This window comes from Ambystoma mexicanum, chromosome 9 (genome assembly GCF_040938575.1).
Source record: "Ambystoma mexicanum isolate Mex_15411 chromosome 9, UKY_AmexF1_1, whole genome shotgun sequence".
In the NCBI taxonomy this organism is placed as follows: Eukaryota; Metazoa; Chordata; class Amphibia; order Caudata; family Ambystomatidae; genus Ambystoma; species Ambystoma mexicanum.
In genome coordinates, this window is record NC_090931.1 from 1,070,251,756 (window position 1) to 1,070,267,873 (window position 16,118).

At 51.8% G+C, this 16,118-nt stretch overlaps 1 protein-coding gene across 4 annotated transcripts in view; it reads right to left on the minus strand.

Moving 5' to 3' along the window:
- TANC1 (tetratricopeptide repeat, ankyrin repeat and coiled-coil containing 1) overlaps positions 1-16,118 on the minus strand; it is a 2,406,012-nt gene that overhangs the window by 1,310,854 nt on the left and 1,079,040 nt on the right. For all 4 annotated transcript variants that reach the window (XM_069616378.1, XM_069616375.1, XM_069616376.1 and 1 more), the window contains one exon: positions 2,544-2,798. In XM_069616378.1, the coding sequence (XP_069472479.1) occupies positions 2,544-2,798 (255 nt within the window). The remainder of the gene's footprint in view (positions 1-2,543; positions 2,799-16,118) is intronic.

The following is a 16,118-nucleotide window of genomic DNA, read 5'->3' on the forward strand; positions in this document are numbered from 1 at the left end:
CACCCATTATGGAGGAACTGAGCCAGCCCACTGTAAGCATTGAGCGCTCTCTCTGCTGCTTTCTGCAATTGAGGGAGCGTTCCTGGGCTGGCTTAAACCGTTAACGGGAAAACATGGTTTCCCTTTGACAGTTCAGTAGTACCCCAGATGGCATTCCCAATGAGTCATGCAAGACCGGGGGCGTTTTGCTGCCCCTAGCCCTGCATAGCCCATTGGGGATGTAGGCTGGGGTACTGCAAACAGAATGTGCGAGGGGGCTCTCTTGCAACTCCCCGCACATCCAGGGGCTGAGGGGTGGAGATATGTAGACACTCCAGCTCCACTGCGCATATGAAGGAGCCAGGAAGCACTTGTTTCTTCCGGGTTCCTGTTTTGTGCAGCGCTGGAGCCGGAGGTCCTTTATTTGGAGGCCGAGAGGACTGGAATCAGCATAAAGGCTTCAGGTTAAGAAAAGCAGATGCATGAATGAGAGAGCGTATGCTACTGTATCCATGGAACTGCACCACTATATACCATTTTTACCATACAAGAACATACTCAAGTTGTTTTTATCAGTACAAAATGCCACACTAAAGATGTACAGACCGACCCACCAAGCTCTTGGACCAACAGCAAGCCCAAAATAGGTCATGTATGCCACACAGGGATCATTCCTTGTCAACGTATAGTGGCACAAACTACACGTTTTAATAATCATGTTTGCTGTGTTTTACCTGGAAAGCGTTGGCAGAAAAAGAACCCAACACTATCCAAACATCAGTGAGTTGATAAAAAAAAAAAAACACAATGGTAACATTTAAAATACATGTATGTTATATAAAAAAGAGAATAATATTAAAATATGGGATATACATTTGGAGAAGTCTAACACTGTCCACTTTGACAGCATTATAAAACTACTATAGAAAAACAGTTGGTGACTGGTACTGGGAGATCTGTTAGCATGTGTTTATTATTGATGGAGTGCTTCACTGTAATGAAAAAAATAAATAATGGAAGCGATCATGCAATTATTGATAAAATGCTACAGATGTCACTTCAAGGCACACAAAATGCAGCTAGTCCTATGAAGCAGTGGTTTCTTGTCCAGACTAAGCAACAGGGTGTCGGCCTGCCATCCATTATTGAAGAGTCAAAGTCAGACCAGTGAAAACCCAGAGAGCTCCCTACGCTGAAACAAGGCCGATGTGGCGCTCCTGGGCTGGCTGCATTAGGGGGAAACTGTTTCCCAAGGTTTGGCGACCGATAGCTGTGCTTGCCCAATAGACCATGCAAGAGTGGGGGCACTTGGGGCACTGCAGTCCCAGTGTGTATTTGGTGTGCCTGTACATCACAGTGCTTACTGACTATATGCAACAGTGACATTCTGGTGCTCTGTTTATGCCAGGTGCCAGGACTCAGGGAGGGGTATTTCACTGACAACTGCCCCTCCCTTTTGCCTGCAGTGTGTGTGAGGTAAGCTTTCAGGGGAGCATGAACATGTAGTATGAGTCCAGAGACGAGATGGCAAAACAGCTGGTAAGTGACAGAGAAATACTACGCCTGCATGTGTGCATGCATGAGAGGGGCTTTGTGTGTCCGAGTGCCTGCATTCCACCTGGTATACATGTGTGTTAAAGTGCAACCGGAGTGTGCATCTGCGTATGGGTGTCCGAGTGTAGTGTGCTTGTAATATGCTAGCAGGCTGGGTGGGCAAGGAAGGTCTCCGATAAAATGTTTGAGGGGGAAGGAGTGTTGTCTCTTGTAGGAGCTGGGATCAATGGTAACCCAGAACCTGGAGATCATGCAAGACAATTCCTTTGGACAAAGCTGGCATATACTGGAAAAGCCAGTATGGACACATTTTCTTGCATCAGTATTGCTGGCATTATGGACAAAGCCAACATCATGAGGGTTCTTATGTGGGGATACTTTCATATATTGGCACAGCTAGCATGAACATATTTTTTACAGTAGCCTAACTGGCATTATGGGCAATGCCAACAGTGTTCTTACATCTGAATACTGCCATATAATGACAGCCCGTTTAAACAAGTTTTCTTGTGCTGGTATTATAGGTATTAAGGGCAAGATCAACGTGAGCTTTCTTACATGGGAATACTGGCATAAACTGGCACAGCCAGCATGGACACTTGTCATGGCATTACTCGTATTATGGGCAATGCCAACAGGAGTGTGTTGCTATGGGTGAATGCTGGCATATATTGGCACAGCCAGAAAGGACATTTTCTTTACAGTGGTGTTACCATTATTATGGGGAAAGAAAACAGTGTATTCTTGCGGGTCTTTTAAGACAAATTTTTATTAAAGGTTTACTGTAAAATGCACCATTGTAACCCCTTATTTAAACAAAAAGCAGGGAAGGATGCATCTAACCACCTTGATTATTTGAGTCTCCCTTGCTGTGCTGTGTTCCCAAGGCACATTTGTGGGAAATGTTCACAGCTGCCAATGCAAACTTTCACTGGCCGTCTCCACTATTGTGGCAGATTCCGACTAGCTTTTCAGCGTGATTTATCAAGAACTTCAAACTGGTCCTTTACCTGCAACTGAGTTAGGTCTTGGCGTGGCCAAGGAACTGCTGGTCTGTGTGTAAGGAATTGGCCCATCTCTGGGGTCTTCTGCTTTGGACAGATTCTCCAAAGACCCAGGCGTTTCCTCTTCAACCGGTGAACAGTTATCGGTCCTCCGCTCTGCAATGATTCCTTGACGATATCCAGCTCGCAAACTTCCATCCTTACTCCACTCCAAGCTTGAGCCACTCCTGTCATCATTCTCAGATGAACTTGTAATTGTTGCTGTAACAGAAACAAAATACATGACTGAACCTAAGGAAAGATTAACTGATGTGTGTCTTATAGTTTACAGAGTTCCTGCTGCTGCTCCTGTGAGCTTTAGCATGTCAACAATAATTGTTGATGGTGTTGCATCACATTTTGTAGTTCAATTAAAATAAAACAAGGTTTATAAATGGGGACACAAACTGTACAAATCCTGGGAGAGAAAAGATGATGGTCAAGTGAGAGATAAAGAACATTTTATTTTCAACAACGGGCCATGCTATCCTGATAAAATATGTACCCAACTCAACTGTACATCAGCATAAAAATGGCCAGCTTAATGGAGAAAGAAAATCAACACTTATGTTTAATAATTAAGTGTGCCGCCATGAAAACGGAACACTTTCAAACCAGAACCTCCCCTAGATATATGCGAAATTAAAGTTACTCACTGTAGTGACTAGAGTACTCATAGTCCATGGTCCCCTTTCCTCCATCCTTGTGGGGCATCCTCCAACATGGGGACGGTACCAGAACCTTTGGCAGCGAAAAATTGAGCTTCCCCTTTTAACTTAGTATAGCGCAGGACGCGGTCTCAGGAGTGTAAACGCCCCACCGAGGCCCCGCCCTCTGGCACCTCACCTCAGTCCCCTTTGAACACATCAGATGCTTAAATACCTGGCTAATCCTAGTACATACTAGCCCTTGGCATACTAGCGGGGGAAGGTGGGTGGGACGCATAGAAGAAAGGGGACTATGGACCATGAGTACTCTAGTCACTGGTGAGTAACTTTAATTACTCATACGCCCCGTCCCCTTTCCTCCATCTTTGTGGGTGATTTTACCAAACAAGAACATAGGGTGGAGCTGTGACAAACTGCCACATATCTAGGATGAAGTGAAAAGGTTCTTCAGAACCGCCTGACCTAATTCTGCATTGTACCGGGAGCTGGTGTCCAGCGAGTAGTGCCTACAGAAGGCCGACTGAGTGGCCCAAGAAGCCGCCTTGCTGATGACATACCAAGAAACATGTCTCTGAAATGCGACTGACGTGGCCTTAGCTCTAAATGTATGGGCATGAATCCCCTGAGTATGCCTCCGAAATGGCCTGATCCATCCCATGGACGATAGAAGCCCGAGAGACGAGGGAGGAGCCCCCAAAGGTCACGAACAATGCCTCAGACTTCCTGAAGGATTTCGTCCGAGAGAGATAAAACATGAGAATCCTCTTGAGGTCCAAGGAATGTAGGACCCTCTCTTCGTCAGACTGTGGGTTCGGGAAGAACACCAGCAGGGAGCTCTCTTGATTCGGATGGAACAGAGAGACCACCTTGGGCAAGAGGTTTGGGTGAGTAAGCAAGATGACCCTGTCGTCATGAAACATGGTGAAGAGCTTGCACAAAGACAACACCTGAAGCTCACTAACCCCGCACGCAGATATGAGAGCCACCAATAAAACAGTTTTTAGTGTCACCAAGCGGATGTCCACAGAGGCCATCGGATCGAAAGGCTTGCGTTGCAAAGCTGCAAGGACAGCATTGAGGTTCCAGACCATATGTGGCCTATGCACCTGAGGAAAAAGCCTAGACAACCCCTTAAGGTGAGCCTTAAACACTGGGTTGACTGCTGAAAACACATTCTCAGGGGAATTTGTGTAAGCCCGGATGGCCGCCAAATACATGCGGCACGTATCCATCTACAACTCCATAGCCAGCCAGTTGTGCTGAAAAAGCCAGTATGTCGTCCAGAGGACAGAAACCAGGGTCCAGACCTTTTTCGCGAGCCCAACGGCAGAACCTAGTACATTAACTCTTATGCTGGGACCGAGTCCAGGGCCTCCTGGCCTGCTGAATGATGTCACAGTTGTCATCTGAAAACTGAGCATGCTGAAGCCTTAGCTGATCAGGAACCAGGCCATCAGGGTCATTTTGGCCAGGCCTGGATGGTTCCACTGCCCCGCAATGCTGTGTCAGGAAACCCCTGCTGGGGATCGGAAGATGGCCGGGACCCTGGGAGCACAACTGCAGCAGACCCAAAAACCAGGGTCTCGAAGGCCAGTGGTGGACAACCAGGATTAGGCTGCAGCCCACAGAGACCCGGAACTTGCAGAGGGTGCATTGGAGCAGAGGGGTGGGAGGGAACGCATAACACCTGGGGCTGTGCCAACAGATCAGGAATGCGTCTCCCAGAGACCCCAGAACTGCCCATGAGGCAAACTGGGGGCACTTGGTAGTCGGGGGAGATGCAAACAAATCCAGGCCCGCGAACCCCCAACGCTGGAACAGGGGCAACAAGAAGTCGCTGTGCAACTCCCACTCGTAGGTGTTGAACCCCAAGCAACTCAGCTGATCAGCTTCTGCATTGCTGTCCCCTGGCAGGAGGACCGTCGAAATCCATATCCCTCTCTGTAAGGGCCCATTCCCAGATCGAAGGAGCATCCATACAGCGGAGTGGGGGGGAACGGGTGCCACCCTGCTTGTTGAGGTAAAATATTGTAGAATTGTCCGTCTTGACCAGAACCAACTTGTCCACGATTGGGGGCAAAAACATCTTGATTGCCAGGCCCACTGCCCTGAGCTCGAGCAGATGCATAGGCAGGAGGGCTTCCATCCTGGACCATGCTCCATGTATCGCATAGCCCTACAGAGTAGCCCCCCCGCCCCAAAAGAGGGGAGTCTGTCGTCACTCCCAGAGTAGGCTCCGGTCAGGTGAAGGGGGCTCCCACTGAAACATTGCCATCCATCAGCAAAGATCGGGCAGAAGGAGCAGTGGCATTGGGATCCAATCCAGCTGAGACCCTGTCTCCTGATCCCAATTGGCCGCAAGGTGGAGCTCGAGACGCCTCATCTTGAGACGGGCGTGCTGTACAGTCAGCACGCAGGAGGCCATCAGGCCCAGAATGGGCTGGAACCACCATGCCAAGGTGGTCGATTTGGTGCCCCCCTGCCTTGCGGAGGGACATTAGCCTCTTGGGTGTGGGGAACACCCGCTGAATGGTAGTGTTTCAACGAGCCCCCAGGAACACCAGTTCCTAAATGGGCAAAACTGCAATTTCCTCTGGTTTAGGAAAAACACAAGCTGATGAAGAGTATCTGTCAATCTCTGTCAGGAGTGCACCAACCCTTTGGGTGACCCCGCTCCCACCAAGCAGTCTTCCAAATAAGGGTATAGATGATGGTCCTCCAAGCAAAGAAGGTCCTCCACTGCATTCATCAATTTTGTGACGACACGAGGGCCCGAGTTCAGGCCAAAGGGCAGCACTTTGTACTGGAAGTGTAACGACAATCATGAACCACAGAAACATCTGATGTGGTTGATATATGGGTACGTGCAGGCACGCATTCATGAGGTCCACGGAACACGTACAGTCCCCTGCAAACATTACATTGACTCGCTATGTGCGTGGAAGTTATCTTGAAGCGTTCCCACGGTAATGACAGGTTAAGAAATGACAGGTCCAGGACTACCCTCAGGCCAGCCTGTTTGTTCTTGGGTACCGCAAAAATCCTGGAATAGTAACCAAAGCTCCAGTCTACAAGAGGAACCGGATCCATTACCTACATCTTGAAGAGCGAAGGGACCTCCCGAGTCGGAGACCCCATCTGCCGAAGAGCAGAGGAGGGTAGAGCCAAAGGAAGAGGAAGAGGAAGACTGAAGCCCATGGAGAATACGGATAGGATCCACAGGTTGCTGAAGAGATGCTTCCAGGTGGTCCTGGAACAGAGACAAACAGCCCCCCACAGGCAAACTATGTTCCCGACCTTGACGTCACTCCTTGGCGTCAGTGGAGGGGGGAGCGGAAAAAACCTGCGCAAAGTCCTCTGCTGCTTCATTCTGTTGTCACTGGGTGACCTGTCAGGTCTCCTTGTACTGTATTCTTTGAACACCTTGAAGCCATAGAAAGCGCAGGGTTTAAACTCAGTCCTACCATGGGATTGAGGGTAGAATTTCCGACATGGTTTTGTCAGGATGGCCCAGGCCTTGGCGGTTTGAGTGGAGGTCTTCTTCATTAACTCGTCATCAGTGGACAAATAAAAAAGGCCCACGCTCGAAAAAGGGCAGATGTAGGATTCACTCCTGCACATCAGATGAAAACTTTGTGGTGTGCACCCACACAGTCCTCATCTCGACACCAAGGCGTAGCCCTCTGCTAGCTGTAGCGATGTGGGCAACCAAAGATTCTATGAGGTCCTGCGCAATGGTCCGGGAATTCGCCAGACAGTCCTTGCAGGAGGCTCGTTTGTCCGAAGGGAGGTCAGGCAGAATCTCCCCGAGCTCCCGCCACAGCTTCTAGTTAGCTGCAGCAAAGTGGGCTTCCGTGTTGGCCTGCCGCATATGCAGCCCTGAGATAGAGTAACAGTGCTTTCCCAATGACTTAAGCACCTTGTCCTCCTTCGAGAGGCAACTGGAGGTGACTCCCGTGGAGGAAGACGAAGATGATGGTTTAGAATAAAATGAGGCCACAGCCACCACAGAGAAAAGGGGTTGCGGGTGGGAGGTCAAGAGTCATGGATCCCGGTCTCCGGAGACCACCAGAGGGCGCCTGATGTTGGTCTAGCTTTTCATTGCTCCGTCCGGGCCGCCCGAATCCTGTAAAATCCTGGCAGAACCCTGAGGTGCACTTGACCCAAAATAGGATAATTTGGTAGGGGAACGCACCCGCCCGCATGAAAACCCGACAAAAATCGGGGCATTTTGAGGCCCCCTGCGCCCTCGACACAATCGAGGAAGGTCGCAGCGGAATCCAGCTCCAGAAAATGCCCGCCGGGTCCCAGTAGTGACCGAGGAACCCGCGGCAGCCGAGAACTGCGGCTCCGCAGCACCCAGCACAAGGCAGCATAAGAGAGTCCCCGCTCCCCGGCGCCCGCCATGTGCGCTGTGAGCGAGCGGCGGGGCGTCCGGGTTGAGGGGTGCCCATGCCCGCAACTGATATAAGTCGGGACTCAGGGCCGGGTAAGTGGAGCGGCCCCCATCTCTCTCCGACCACCACTTCATAACTACTGCATGGGAGGCCCCCCTCCCCGACGCCCGCTGTGAGCGAGCGGCGGGGCGATCGGCTCGGGGGGGCCCAACACCCACCACTCAGGCAATGTTGGGCCCTGCGGCTAAGTGGGCAGAGCGGCCTCAGTCTTCTTCTCCCCCCCTCCCGCCTCAACGACCAACAGCACATATCCACTGCGAGAGGGGCCCTCCCTCCCCGCCCCACAGATACGTCCGTGCCTAGAGGCGGTGAGGGGAGGCCCGAGACACCGCGGGACTTCTCGTTCTTGTCCCACCCCCATTTCCCCCCCACCGGCCACAACTGTAGGCGACTTTCTCCGTCTTTCCCCCCTGCACCTCTGGCCCTCCATCCCCATGGGAAGCGGCAGGGGACCCAGCCCCATTAAAACCCAAGGCCCACCCCCCACTGGCGGTGGGGTCCCTCCACGGTGAGCCTGGGGCCCCACCCAACAATCAGCACCGCGGGAGGGCCATAAACTCGCACTTTGGGTGCTCAAAACGGGGCCAATAAGACTGCTGGAGCCCCAACAAGCGACGGGGTGAAGGAAGGCCCCTGCCAATTGACAGCGGGGGAAAGCCCCCTGGGGAACAAGCCTGGGGACCTGGTACACCCACAGGCAACTATAAAGGCGGACATAACACACAGGGACACCGGCCATCTCGGGGGCGCACGTGGTTGGCATCCAGGACAGACTGGCACAGAACCTGCGACACACACCACGCAGACCCAACGCAGACGGCAAAGGTGACTAACCAATGCAGGAACCTCCCCCCCCAGACGCAAGCGAAGGAAGGAGACCGCACCTCAGGAAAGATCTGCGAAAGAAAGACTTACAATCCCTGGGGATGACCTGGTGAGGGAAACAACGAAGGCAATAATCATGGGCAAAGACCTGCCCCGCAGAGGGGCAATGCAGAATAATAATATGGACAAATACACAACTTGCACACCAGCAAGGCTCCCCGGACCGGCAAATGAGGGGGCGGAGGAGGCCGGGGTGGCGACACAGACCTGGCATTGTCACTCACGGACATTAGGGCAGCGATAAACAACTCCCAGACCTCTTGGAGGCAAAAATCAATGGCCTGACCTCTGAGGTGTCATTCCTGAGACAGGATCTGAGGAACTTAACCTCCAGGGTAGGAGAAGCAGAACAAAGGATATCTGAATCAGAGGACACGATTAAGAACCTGGGGGACCGACTGGAACAAGTGGAAAAGAAAATCACCCTCCTGGAACACAGAGCCGAGGACAGTGAGGGAAGATCCCACCACAACAACCTCCGCATTCTCGGCCTGCCCGAGAAAGAAGATGGACCCTCCATGGAACTCTTCCTGGAAGACTGGTTAACAGATCTGATGGCCCCGAAGAAACTCTCAAAGTTCTTCTCAATTGAAAGAGCGCATAGGGTCCCGACAGGAAGACCGCTTCCTGGGGCCCCCCGCGCACAGTGAACGCCAAACTTATGAACTATAAAGACCGAGACACACTCCTCCAGATGCCGAGGGCAACGGGCCCTATTACTTACAACGGTAACCGGATCGGCTTCTTCCCCGACTACACGAGGGAAGTCCAGAAGTCACGGCAATCGTATGACTCTTAAGAAGAAACTGGCGTCCCTGAATATCAAATACGCATTATTCCTCCTGGCAACCTTCAAAGTTTACCACAAAGGGGTGGTCCAGGTGTTCCACAACCCCCAGGAAACCTGGGACTGGCTCGAAACACAGGTTCTCTCGGACCCACACCCCACCAGCCCAAGAAAAGACACACCTGAGGAGTTGGAAATGGAGCCGCCAACCACCCCCCCCGAGAAGTCGACATCACCACGAGGAACGGACGAGACGCATGCGACATTGGCCGTAAGCGGGCCAACTTGAGAACCCAGACAAACAAAACAAAGCCCACAGGGATCAAGGAGCAACTTTGAAGCTGGGCGGCTTGGGTGGAGAGGGACCTAAAGAAGCGCGCCCCCCCCTCCACCTGAGTGTAGAGAGGCTACAGGCTGCACAAGTTGGGACACTTGGTCCTCCTGACCACCTACAGTATTTAGGTTATGGTTCGGTTGGTTGGGGCGACAGGTACTTCAAGTTGGGGGGGAAGTGCAAGGTGGGGGGAGTTTGGGAATTTCAGTCACTAAAGGAAAAGGCTCATGGACAGTAAACATACCAGTGATCTGTGACATGCCACATTGGAAATATCCTTGCTGCAGAAGTATAGGAAACGGCCATACCACACCTAGAGACCCAAGCATGTTCACTCGTACTCAAACGGAGCAGACCTCAAGTTTATTGTTCAATGTTTTAAGGTTTGTATGAAAAGCACATCATAACGTAAATACAGCGAGAGGGACCACAACGGGGCACCATAGCCCTTAACAGAACACCACACTCCAAGTGACAAATACATGGAAGTTGCAGTACATCCTTCGGCACCATCACACAGGAGGACACACGCAGACGTAACCAAAACAAGACAGATCTCCCTATTGACTTGGAACGTGAACGGTATGGGGTCAAGTATAAAACGGAAATTGGTGCTTCAATATCTCAACAGGCATTCCCCAGACATTGCATTTGTCACTGAAACCCACCTCATGGGTACTACCAGTTGCTTCTTCAGGAAATCCAACTACCCACACACATACATGGCAGGGTTCTCCAGGGGCGTCTTGATCCTCCTACACAAGCGGGTCCCATTTAAGACCAATAAAGTGATAGCAGACCCTCGGGGCAGGTTTGTGATGGTGCTTGGAGAGGTGGGCGGAGAGACCTGGGGCCTCATCGCAGTGTACGCACCTCCCGCGCTTACGGCGGAACTCCTCACCGAGCTCCAACCATCATTTTGAAGGAACAGGCGGATGCGTGTGCAATATGAGGAGACTTCAATGAGGTCATGGACATTGGACAGGACAGAACGCACAGAGGCAACAGGACCGCAGATGCCCTGACCAAGCTGTCCGCCTTTGCGGACGCAGTGGGACTATTGGACACATGGAGGACAATCCACACGTCAGAGAAGGGTTACGCGTTCTATTCCAACGCGCACGGAACCGTCTACAGACTGGACTACATCTTCACCCCAAAGAACATGACCCATCGACTAACAGGCGCAGAATTCCTGGCAAGAGGGATCTCGGATCACTTCCCCTACTGATCAAACTCAAGGGGAAACAACAGAAGCAGGATCCCATCTGGCGTCTCAGTGTCTACTTCCTGGGAATACCGGAAATAATGAAGAGTCTCACGGATAAAACATCAGAATACTTCGACATAAATGTAGAGGAGGCCACCTGTCTAACTGTGCGGTGGGAAGCATACAAAGCTGTTCTGCGAGGGAAGGCGATCTCCCTGGTATCTGCACACAGAAAACGGCACAACGAGGCAATCATAGAAGCAGAGACCCAAGTAACCCGACGAGAGGAGCAACTGCTGGAAGAAGGAACCCAAGAGGCACAGGATGCCCTAACGACAGCTCAGACAATCCTAAAGGACCAGGCCCTGGACAATGCCCGAATTGCCCAATGTCAAACCCGAAGCCAGATATATGAAAGGGGGGGGGGGGGTGGGGGGGTAAGGCCGGCAAGACCCTGGCCTGGCTAGAGCGACGAGAACAGAGGAAGGTAGTAGTACGGGTCATTCAAACCCAAGAAGGGGAAACACTAACGGGCGATTCCGAGATCGCGGAGGCCTTCGTCGACTATTACGAACAACTATACTCTCCACCAGCCGAGGACCCCGCACCAAGCGCTCCACGCTTCTTTGAACAGATCGTGATCCCACAACTCTCCAAACCACAAATAGAACTAGACGCCGAGATTATGGAAGAGGAAATCGGGGAAGCACTATCACAGCTACAATTGGGGAAGACCCCAGGCCCTAAAGGCTTCCCGGTAGAAATCTGGAAGCGATTAGGTGCAACCACAACGAAACACATGCATAACAAGGGCTATCTCCCCCCGGACCTCAGGAAAACAAGTATCGTGGTCATCCCCAAAGCAGGGAAACCCCCAGAACACTGTGCCTCGTACAGGCCAATATCACTAATTAATGGGGAAGCCAAAATTCTCGCTAGAGTCCTGGCCAACAGGCTGCTCGGATCTCTGGTCCACCCGGACCAATGTGGCTTTATGCCTAACAAATCCACAAGAATGAATCTCCGCAGGGTCCGGGTGGCCTTAGATAGAGTGGCAGAGATCTCGGAACTGCTCGGCCTCCTTGCGGTTGACTTCGAGAAGGCCTTCGACTCGGTAGTATGGGAGGCCCTATGGGACATAATGCAATGCATGAGATTTGTACACTACTATATGTCGTGGATAAAACTCCTATACACCCTCCCCGTAGCATCAGTGCGGGTCAACGGGAAATCATCGAGGACATTCCTGCTGGGTCGCGGGACCAGACAGGGCTGCCCCTTCTCGCCTCTATTATTCCTTCTCGCCATCGAGCCCCGAGCAATCAGACTACGCACAGACACAAGATGGATGGGGTTCGCCTGGCCCACGGGAGGTGAGGAGTGCTTTTCACTATACGCAGACCATCTCTTGATCTACCTGAGCAAACCAGTAACCTCCTGGCAGACGGTAACCAGGACCCTGGAGGAGTACCAACACTTCATGGGCCTCTGGGTAAATACACAGAAAATGATATATTTTCCAGTTCAAGGGGGAGAAGAAGCGATCCCAGACCCCTGCACGTACTCTGTCTTGATACTAAGTTTTACCTACCTGGGAATACAGATAACCACCACACTAGATGACTTTCTCAAACTGAATCTACGTCCAATAATGGAGAGATTTGAAAAAGATGTTTCTCACTGGCAAACCCTCCCTCTCTCACTGTTGGGTAGGGCCGCACTATTTAAAATGTTGATGCTCCCACGATTTCTATATGTCCTCCAAAACGCCTCACTCCCAATCCCGGCTGCCACATTCAATGACATTGACAAGTCCCTACGCACGTTGTTATGGGGAGGGAAACAAGCACACATTGCCCTCAAAACAGTTAGTCGATCGGTGTGGGAGCGAGGCATAGGATTGCCCGACATCCGAATATACTACTGGGCCACACAAACAGGTGTGGTAAATGACTGGCTACACAGGGATCCAACGCTCCCACATATCCGGACCGAAACAGTAGACACCGGCCTTCCACCTCCTCTACAAATACTATACGACAACAAAGGAAACTTCAATGGGGGTTCCCCGGAGACCACTGCACACTCGTCGAATCTGGAGGGAGATACACAAACACATTGGTTGGGAGAATAAACCAACCTTGATCCAGCCCCTGTGGCACAATGCACACCTTCCAGAAATCCTGCAAATGGGCCATGACACCTGAGAGGAAAGGGATATCCACACTGGCGGACATAGTCCACGATGGCCAACTGAGAGACTGACACCCTGAATGCAACGCATGGACTAAGACCTATGGACCACTTCAGATATCTCCAACTCACACACGCCATCAATACCCAATTCAAGCACCTTACCGACATACCCACATGCTCCCCCCTAGAAACAAACACCCTTCCACACCGAATCTCCTCCAAGGTCACGTCCACCCTCTACCAGGTGATTAACTCCTTCGGCTTTGGGTAACTTACAAACCTCCGAGGGAAATGGGAGCAAGACCTTGGGGCATTGGAAACAGAAGAATGGATGAAGGCACTGATGTCCCCACGCGAGATTGGAATAGATGCAAAAATCAGACTGATACAACTCAGGATCCTGCACAGATCGTACTACGCCAGAACACAAACATCCAGATGGGGCAGAGAAGACGATGCAACCTTCCTTTGCTGCAAGAGGGCAGAGGGCGCCTTTTACCATATGGTCTGGGTTTGTGGGGTATTGCAAGAATTTTGGACAGCTTGCCTGTCGCGCCTCTCCAGAGTGCTGGGAGTCCCAATCCTGCACGACCCCAAACTCATCCTACTGAAAATCTCAGTAGAAACTGACCTCACCAAATACGAAAGGGCATTTCTAAGTGTGGCATTGGGGATGGGAAAGAGATTAACGACACGCACCTGGGGCTCTGCGGACAGAATAAGTATCGACCGATGGTCCAATGAAATGGACAGGTGCGCCTCCCTAGAAAGACGTATCTACACGGCAAGGGGGTGCCCCCGGAAGTTCCTCAAGATATGGGGGAAGTGGGAGAAACAGGTATAAAATCAGGAACTGAGTAGACTCTGGACACGCCCTGCACCAACACACGGCACAGCACGCCTACCCTTCATCCCCCCTTCGAAGGACTTACCATCAACTGTAAGGTCAATGTGTTACACTCTCGCTGTTAACTCACTTTATTACAAATATAATCTGTATATTTGCTGTTTTCTTGTGTTGAAAATAATAAAAAGAATAAAAAAAAAAAAACCTGCGGTCCAACTTCTTGTTCATCTTGGTATTGGCCCCGGGCTTCGACCAGACCTTCCGCGCCACCTGCAGGGAATCCTTCTGTAGGGAATGCCAGACTGGAATGTGGTGCGTTTGCCCAAGACCTCTGCTAGCACTCCCGACTCCTGGGAGGCTTCCTCAGATAGAGGGATTTCCCCTCCTCCTCTTCCCCCCCCCCCCCAAGAACTCTGCCAGGCCCTGAAGGCAGTCATGAAAGGCCTTGATGGATGCTGAGGATTCATCATCCTGGGAGTTGCCATCGCCATTGTACCCCCACCCACCCTTTTTCACAGATTTAGGGGAATCCGGGCATTGTGATACAGGTGCCGGCTGAGCCCTTCCCCCAAGTCTGGAGCCGCAGACAGGGGAAGGCATTGGTTGTACAGGAGGTGGGGGGAGGCAGAACAACTGGTGGGGCCTGAACCGGAGGAGGGGCCGGCACTGAGAGCACAGGAGGAACCGGAGGAGTACCCAGAGGAGGGGGTAAGGACATGACCACCTGGGGATGACCTCCTTCACAATGTCCTTCAGAAGCACCTTCATCTGAGGGGAACACTCGAAGAAGCGGTCCTCACTAGCGGCTACGTCCTTACAAGCCCTGCCCTCCGAGGCGCTGGGCCTCCTCTCCTGGTAAAAGCTCTGAGATGCCTGGTGCATGTAGCTGTATGGCTGTGATGGGTAGATGTAACCGTGCACCAAAGGATCTGCTTCCGTTTCCAGTGGGAAGGGGGCTGGGATCATCCTGCAAAGCCCACTCGATGGGCGAAAGCACTGCCGGGCCCTGAGCAGGATCCACGATGGCCCACTGCCTAGCACGCTCCGCCACGTGCCGCTTCTCTATTTTTAAGCCTTGCGCCATGCCCTGGAAGGGAGGGCATGAAGGCCCTGAGCCAAGAGAAGCCTCAGACATGAGAGGATACAGCTTAAGTCTTGCACCTGAAGCAGAGACGTCAACCTCCGAGATGCCTCTGGGAGGCGATGAGCCCTCGGCGGGGTGGTCGGTAGCTGTAATGACCTGGGACACGGCCTCATAGCGAGCTCCGGTAGGCTGGGAGCCCGCTGCACCGGTAGCCGTACTGGATCTAGCCGAGGACAGACTCTTGGACGTGGCACTCAACGATCCCTTACCCCGAGGTAGAAGAAGTGGACAAGCCTGATCATCCTTTTTTTTTGAAAATCAATTTTATTAAGTTTCCTTGGTGCATAACGAGGTTACATTCTTGCATTGCATTTATTAATGTGAGTTAACATAAAGAGAAAACCAGACGAAACACACCCCATGCCCCCCCCCTCCCTCTCCCTCCCCCCACCCCCCTTCAGTTCGCGCTTACATAGCCTTGATAAACACTTGCACAACGGGCTCTCTTAATGATGGAGGCGTCAATACAATATGCGTGTGGCACGCCAAAGTCATATGGGCCAAACGAGTTCAGTTCTCAGCCGGGTCCTTGGCCCATGGTCCCACATCCGTGGGGAGGAGGGGAATCCCTCAGCTCAGTCTTCAGGACCTAGACCACTCGGCCGTACTTATCAAAGAAGGGGAGCCAAATTTCCTCGATACTGGACTTAGACTCATCGAGCAGGTGTGTGAGGAACTCCATGTCGTAGATGGCCCTTACTTTGGTCACCCAGGTTTTTTCCCCTGGCATTCTCGGGTGTTTCCATTTCTGCGCTAGACAGCATCTAGCTGCTACCAGCATCACCTGGAGCATGTGATCATGAGTGTTACCCCGGTCCTCTTCGTTACTAATCCCGAAGAGGAAGAGCCACGGGCAGGATACTCGTTCTATCCCATCTACCCCTTTGATCCAGGTCCGCACCTTGTCCCAGTATTTCTGGACCACTGGGCATCCCCACCACATGTGGATATAGTCACCTCTCTCTGTCCTACATTTCCAACAGTGTGGGTCATATCCTGGACGCATTTTGGCTA